Here is an 8,510-nt window from a genome sequence, read left to right as displayed (position 1 = left end):
AGCAATTGTTAAACCACATAAACAGACGAGATTATTAATCGCATTTTAGTTCCCGGATTATTTTTTTAAGCAAGACCTTAGCAAGAAACTACAAATGTTCACGTCCATAAATATTTCCAGGTTACAGCAAAACTGAATAATTAACATATAAGCGATTTAAATTTTGACGTGTTTATGTGTTTATCAAATATAATGATAGATTATTCGAATAGTTTCATTTTGTTTAAGCCAATCCAATTACATAACGGTTTATACAAGCTCAGCTATTTGACAAGACATACTTTCCTTATGTGTCATGTGTTAATTGTACCGGAAGTAAGAAGATTCCTAAGACAATCTGATGTTTCTTATTATATTTTATAGAACAAGAGTCATATATCGTTTGTGGAATTACACAGATATAATAAGCGAGACTCCAATGAAATATGTTTTTATTTAAACGCACTTAAACGCCCACTTGGAAGAACGTTAGAAAAGGGAAAATCATATTATTCTTGTTTTATTTTACAATTCCTTATTTTGTAGTTTCCGATTATTTAAGATGTATGTCATGCTTTACGTTTATATAAATTCAATGAAATGAAGAGACCGCGTAAAAAATTGTTTTTTTGTTATCATATAAGCATCATACGCAATTACAATATAAATCGATATTAACCTCCATGTAGAAGAAAGCAAGGTAAAGATAGTATTTTGTAAAGATTTGATACTTTTACCAGCGTATGTTAATATTTTCTAGTTGAGAAAAATTTATTGGCCCCTAAATACAGTTTAGGCTTTCACAAACATATCAAAATAAATTAAAATTAGTGGTTTCATAAAAGTCATCACGATGCAAAAACAAGTGCAACTGTTATTACATTTTTGGTACGACACGTCAAACCGAGACTAGTAGTAATCTGAAAAAAATGTATATTTATAATGCCTTGGTTCTTGGCTTTTCACACTACACAAAATCTTATTCGATGTATTAATTTTTATTCTATGGTCTCGTGTTATAAACATAAACAAGTCATCAATGTTTTACTTATAATAAGATACAAATACATGTTAGTTAATTTACGATTGGCGTCATTTGATTGTGTCTCGCTAAGCGAAATTTATACAATAAATTTCGATTTTTGAAATGTTGGTATAGAATTGATGAGCGTAGTCGATAAATTAACCAAGATAATAACTTTTTAACCAGTCATTAAAACTGCCCACTTTCTATCCAATCAGATTTTTGTACAGCTGTTCTTATTGTTACAGATCCCTAAACACTTTCCAATACCATAATGCAATATAAAAACTTCCAGCAACAAAAAGTGCTATACGAAAGGCTAATCACTATAGAAAGACTGTAAAACAAGTACCATTGGTGTAAAACGTTAAAATACAAACATTCTGCAACTATTTAGCATCTTAAAATCGTTCACGATTGCATCTTGTTTCGTTTTACTGATGATCTAGAGTTAGGACCGGATTCATTCGGTTTAGGCCTATAAATAAGTAAAACAACGAGGTACTAACCAACACAAAGTAAATGACATTGTTCTAAATCGAAACATGTACAACCAATTAATTAACAAATTAAAAGCTGATGATTGCCTGTCAACTTATAAAATGTCAATGTTCATATTGTGTTACAAAGTGTGTCATTCTCAATGTGAATGTAAAGTTTAAAGAACACCCGAACACCAAGATATAACGCTGTTCTAAATCGAAACATGTACGACCAATTTAGCCAATTAATAGCCTTGTTGGTATTATAATGCGTCACATTTCAACACAATAATATAAAATGTCCAATAATTCAATAAATTATCACAGTACCTACCTTTCTCGAAAAGGAATACATACAAACTAAATTTCTTCAACATTCATGCTTTAAGTCCTCTTTAGTAAAAGTACTATTTCCCTCTGTTTGAAATATTCTCAAACTATACAAATCGAAACTTGACGGAATTCCAGATGTTCACATGTTAACACCGTTACGTAAAGCGTTTATTGTTAGTCGGTTTAAAGCCAGCATCTACGGGTTTCTCCATCAATTTCAAATATTCCTGTTCAACAATTATGTTCTAACATTCAAATTGAAAATGTGGTCGTAATTTCTTTTAATCTACTCCAGTCATACAATTCGACTGACAATAGCTGTAGATGCTACATCTCTAACCCCACCGCCTGTTTAACTTTTTGGGGGGTAACATATAGATGATACAGATCATACATGAACGGAAACCCATTATTGAGCCGGGAATCTTAGCGTTTCACAAATCCAAGAAAACGGCATTTTAGTTTGTTTATGAAACAAAAATTATACATTTTGTTTATGTAGAATCATTAGCGTTTAATCATAAATTTGTTGGTTAATGAACATATTACAAATATGTTAAATTTGTGAGTATAAAAGTCTATGACATTAAAATACAACTGATATTTTGTATTTTGCAATCGCGAAAGTCGACAATAAATCTTTTATTGCGTTAAATACAAAAGGAAATATATAAAACGTACCATTTAATGTTGAATGTTTTAAGAAAATGTCCAAACACGACTTTGCATAGTTCTTATATATTAGGATAAATTTCTTTTTTTACATAAAATGTACTCAGTAAACACGTTCTAAAATGCAAATTAATTCCTCTTAATTGGCCTGATACATTGTACTACCAATTAAGTGTATTCAAAGTGAATAGTGAACGAAGGCAAAAAGTATTTCCGAGTAGCTATAGGTGATATGTCAGTTTTTATATATTTCTAGCATATTGGATTCTATAAATTGTGGGCCTGTATAAGTATGCTAAAATTTCCGAATAAACGAAAAAAATGACACTCCAGAATTACGGGAAAGTTAATGTTAAAACATATAAAGTTTTAATAACTACCACATTTTTGACCGGTAAATCGATCGACGTTCAAACTATGAAACACTGGAATCCCAATATTTCAACAGATTGTGAAATGATCACCTGGTCACGATATAGTACCGCATTTTTTAAAAGTAGTCATAAACTAGCATGGTTAGCAGGTGGTAAGAGTTTTCATTTTATTTTACTTAAACATTATGTATTAGTATTTTAAGTGTCGTTAAGTGGCGTTATTAATCAAGGATTTTTGTTGGTCGCTCATATAGTTGTTTTTGGTGTTATATTTGTGTTTATATATTTCAAGTTTCTAATTTATAAATTAACTTAAAAATGTAACTCATTTTTGTCATTTTATACTTTATATAAGCAATTCTCGTAGTATCACAAAATATAACGACCAAAACGATTTCCTCACAAATATCATAACTACAATGACAATTTGCGAATCTGACACATTATTTGTATCATTTTGTAAATTTACCAAACCGTGGAAAAAGGTCCCTTGAGGGATATACAATAGACTTCAATTCCTATTTATAGGAAATACATAGTAAATGTCGTTACTTTCACCTGATGATAGCATGAACTGTGGAAAGAAGTAGCAGACATATTTGGAGGCGTTATATAATAGTATGCCTGTAATTCCAAATTAAACATTAATCACCGGTATTTGACATAATGTTATGATAGCTAAATAATTTTAGAGGATTTTTGTAACAAATAAAATTAACACAAACTATGTACAACAATGTCCACATATGTTCGTATGGTTGGTTTAAGTGTACTCTTTGTATGGTGTGTATTCTCTTAGATACATATAGCATTACAAAAACAAAAGACCAACATACTTTTTATGGATATAAACAACGAAGCTCATACGTCATACCTATGACAAAACACTAATACCGACCCATTATCAGAGTACATGATTAAGAACAAACATAATCAATATACATAACGGAACTTGTATAGCTGGTAAATTGCAGCAATAATTTAAACTTCGTCCGGCCTTCAATCTAATGGACACCAAGATTTAAATAGTGTTAATGTCAATAATTTACTTCAAAGAACTACACAACAGGACTCTAGTTAATTTATTACGTAGGGGGTTTCGGACGCAAACCGAGTCCTCTCACAATGTAGCCTCCGGCGGAAGGACCTCATACATCTCGAAATGAACACAAAACCGTTCAGCCGATCTACCAACCGTTTTTTGCCGATGATAATGCAAACGAACAACTTACTTATTTGGCTTAATTATAGTTCCTCCTACAATATCTGTAGTTTATTGAACGATGAGCGTTTAATACCAATAACCGTTTTAGTTTTGAAGTACATAAGGTTTAGTGAGCACGATACTGTTCAGAACCTTTTTACAGCAGGAAGTTAAGTGTTAAATTTGTGTTTTGAGTTAACATGTACTAAGTACTCCCCCGCCTGGTGTTGAATAACAGGGAGGGACGCATAACATGAAAGGTGTATCTCGTTGTGAGGGATGTTTCTCCCACAGCAATCCACACGAAAACTTACGATTTATGTCAAAAGAATACCAACCCACGTTTGGACAAATTAATATCGCATGCTCCGTGAGATTTAATATATCTTACAACAATATATTGCATTAAGCTAACAAGGGACTTTGATAGTTTAAAAATTTGTCAACATTTTGGCAAGTCTGTTTGATAGTTTGCTAGTGGATTTAAAATATTATATTTTCCATTTTTGTAAATTTCCCAATATTCGACGAAGCATGTCAAGTATAGTTGCAGGCACGGGTAATCGAGAAATCAACTTCAATTAACGATTTTCAAAACTGGGTTATATTACCCGTGGCCTCAGTCACTTTCATGGTATGGTTATAGCGATTGTTGTTTCACGTTTCACAATTAACTTAAGGGTAACGTAATATTTTTCAGAAAATAACTGAAAGCAAATATGACAAAACTGAATGATACTGATGGAAAAGAGGCCGATGCTATTCGTAGCAAACTATCACATTTGACCTGCAATATGGAAGGAACGCACCACACTGTGAAGAAATCCAGAATAGCCATGTTTACGGATGCCCGGCAGATATCGGAGGAGGAGGGGGATTGCCTTCGGACAGACGAATCGCCGTCCTCAGTAGTCACAACAGATCCATTCTCTGCGAAGGATAAATATCCCTCGGTGACAATGCTGTGTGATGAACTAGACTCATGTGACTTGTCCGACCTTCAATCTAATGGACACCAAGATTTAAATAGTGTTAATGTCAATAATTTACTTCAAAGAACTACACAACAGGACATCGTGTGTTATACGGAAGAAATGTTTGAAAAAGACGCTGACGGCGATACGCCTTTGCACCTTGCAATTATTATGGAAAAACTGTTGTTGGTTAGTATATTTATCAAAATGGCTCCAGCGTATAAGTTTCTGTCCATACGAAACAAACTCTTCCAAACGCCGCTCCATTTGGCGGTCATTATGCGAATGATGGACATCGTGCGACAGCTGATGTGCGCAGGCGCAGACGTCACGGCAGTCGATAGGAACGGCAATACGCCGCTTCATATAGCTTGTCGTGATGGTTTGTACGAAATTGTTCGATATTTGTTAGAGCCAGTACGACACGGAGAAATCCAGCGCAATCCATACGATATACCTTATCAACGAATTCCACAGGATTTCGATATCGCGAACTACGACGGTTTGACCTGTCTACATCTTGCAGTCATGAATAGGCACATGGATATATTACAACACCTCATCGAACGCGACGTAGACTTGAACATGATCGAGCGGAAAGCGGGTAGAACTGTTCTTCACATGACGTGTATTAGCGGTGACGTCAAACTGGTGCGGACGTTAATGAGTGTTAGATCGTGCAATATAGACGCACGGACGTACAGCGGATACACGCCCCTTGACCTGGCCCGGGACTACAACCAGGACGGGGTATACACGATCCTTGCGGCTGCAGGCGCAAAGCATAGCGCAGAATCTGTGGACTGTGACTCAGATTGAAGTATCACTATGATGTTTCTGTTAACGTTAGTTTACCTTTTTGTTTGGCTTCACTATTACCTAACGTATTTCTACATATCTCTCCTTGTTACGTTACCATGCGCATTTATTTCGTACTCGGTAAGTGTTTTATGATGTATGTATGCTCCAGTCATACTTAAAGTTCGACTGTAAACTGTGCCAATGCTCCAACACGTTATTTGTAAAACAACTTACAATATAATTAATTAAGTTCAGCAAACATGTTGCTATGGCAACCGATTATTACACTCAGGTTGTCCAAAAATAAACTGGATAAACTTAAAATACCACGTGACAATTGATATTATATATATACACACACATATTATTTAATACTGTTTCAGGCGTTAGGTGTATTGTACATATTGTACATAGTTCGATTGTTGTCTTTAATTAGTGCTGAACTTTACATTTTTCAACACATACACGTGTTGCAAATTATATGCCGTTCTTTTGTCGCTGATTTTATTACTGCTAGTCCCCTTTTATCGAGCCGTCGGCTCGATACGGTTCACGTTGTTAAGTTTTTCATCTTTGTACTCATGGTGCCAATTTTGAAGTGTTTTATTCATTTACAAACGATTTCCAGTTTTTGTAAGAACGTGTTTGTACCTATTGTTTGTGGTTATATGCATTGTGTTTTCCTGTTTGTTTGTGTATTGTTATTCTGTATTATTATCCATATAAGCTCATATGATATAAGTCGTAGGCTTAGCAAACGTTGCAATATGACTTGTTGTTTATTATTGTCTATTATGTAGCTGTCGCACTAATTCCACGGTTGTTCATGAAGTTTAGAATAGATACGTAATTGCATAAGTGTACGTATTTTTTAATGCATGTTTGAACATTATAATAACATAAGAAGTTCTTTATTGTTAATATGTGAATATGTTTATTATAAATACATTGCATGTTAACATTCCGTAAAGCATTCGTTTTAAGTGTAATTGTTTTATCGGAATAATACATACAGTATCTGCAATAAGTTGATGTTCATCGGCATTCAAATTCTAAATTCGTGTATTATATTTCCCTTGCTATATAGAATTTCAAATTAACTTATGTAGGTTGTCACATCTTACACCAACAGTAGCTTATATGCAGTATTTCTGTAAATATTTAAAAACTATATGTTTTTCATTTAGCTGTTATTGAATTAAATTTGAATTCCTTTACATGATATTTATATTATAATTCTTCAGTATACCTTTACATTCATCGGCGGTTTAAAAGTTTGAGCAAACACCAATACCTTAAATTTATGTTGGTTTATGTTATAGGGCGAAGTGCAATGTTATTGTTTTGCGTATAGCATCTGGACCATTCCAAAACTTTTTTTTCACCTGAGGTGCCAAATTATGAGAAGATTGTCTGCGTGTGTATCATTGCAGTATGGTGCTTAATAATGAACAAGAAGATCTGAATCAGCATTTTGTTATTAAAATGATAACTAAACACTAGTCATTATATTCTCTGTCAATCTATGTATATGTTCTATTTTAGTAAATGATTTATTAATTTAAAAAAACTTCTTCATCTTTACATCATAGTATGAATACGAGTACATTAAAGTTACAACATCAATTCAAATCTTTGGCATGCAATTATGTAATCCAAATACTGCCATAAAAAAAACATCCATCTTAAGATGTACCACATTCCAGCTGCATATGTCAAGTATTTTCACCGATGCAAACTGAATTTAAAAAATGAACTATTGACGCATGCACTTTACAGGTCTTACATTCTTCAACAAGTTCACATCTAGTCTTATGTTACTGATTATGCAAGTAAACAAACTAACTACAAAGTCTTATCTGACTGTGTATGAACGCAAACAAAATAATAGCTTAGTCCAACAGAGTATGCATATGAACAAACTAAACATATGACTTTGAGTCCCCTAAACATACAGGCTTCGTTTAAGTGTTGAAAACAATATTTTCACGTTATTTTTTATCGGATAATCGTACAATACCTTTCAAATTGATATTGAAAAACAGTAATTCAAATCGATGTGTACAATTGATTAGAATACGTCAATGTAAGTAAACAAATAATATAATGGCTCGAGTATTATCTAAATCGTAATAAAAATAAAATCTTTTTCACTAAGTTTCGGTCTTTAAATAAGAAATGCATAGTCATATTGCACCGTCCTAGACTAATGACCTATTGCTACAGCATATCTGTTTTGTCAATGTCTAGCGTATGTTACACAATACCCGAACATACGAGAACAAATCGTAAACATTATGTATATATTTACTCCACAAATATCGTTTTAAAGCAAAGTTACTGTTTAAAACAGCAGTCGATTTCTACATGTATACATACGTTGATAAACATATCGAAACAAATGGCATTTACTTAAAAATATGGAAGTACAATGTTGTTGGTTTATAAGGGATTCAGCCGACGACGCATATTTCAAATATACCAAATTCAACCTGTCGCATGATACCTTATATACACATGTATGCTCTGATCTTATGATGAAAACATAAATGTGTTTGTGTCTACTCTGATTTAATGTGCATGTATGCTCTGATCTTATGATGAAAACATAAATGTGTTTGTGTCTACTCTGATTTAAGGTGCTAAAATGCATCTGTATCTTTTTCT

The 8,510-nt window shown here is 33.1% G+C and overlaps 1 protein-coding gene across 1 annotated transcript; it reads left to right on the top strand.

Annotated features, from left to right (window-relative positions):
* Positions 1 to 4,718: 4,718 nt before the first annotated feature.
* LOC127876409 (NF-kappa-B inhibitor cactus-like) lies at positions 4,719 to 6,297 on the top strand. The gene has a single exon (XM_052421642.1). The coding sequence runs from the start codon at positions 4,788 to 4,790 to the stop codon at positions 5,859 to 5,861; it is 1,074 nt and encodes a 357-aa protein (XP_052277602.1). The 5' UTR covers positions 4,719 to 4,787; the 3' UTR covers positions 5,862 to 6,297.
* The last annotated feature ends 2,213 nt before the right edge of the window (positions 6,298 to 8,510 follow it).

Source organism: Dreissena polymorpha, chromosome 4 (genome assembly GCF_020536995.1).
Source record: "Dreissena polymorpha isolate Duluth1 chromosome 4, UMN_Dpol_1.0, whole genome shotgun sequence".
Taxonomy (NCBI): domain Eukaryota; kingdom Metazoa; phylum Mollusca; class Bivalvia; order Myida; family Dreissenidae; genus Dreissena; species Dreissena polymorpha.
Note: the sequence above shows the minus strand (reverse complement) of the source record. Positions and strands in the feature narration are given on the sequence as shown.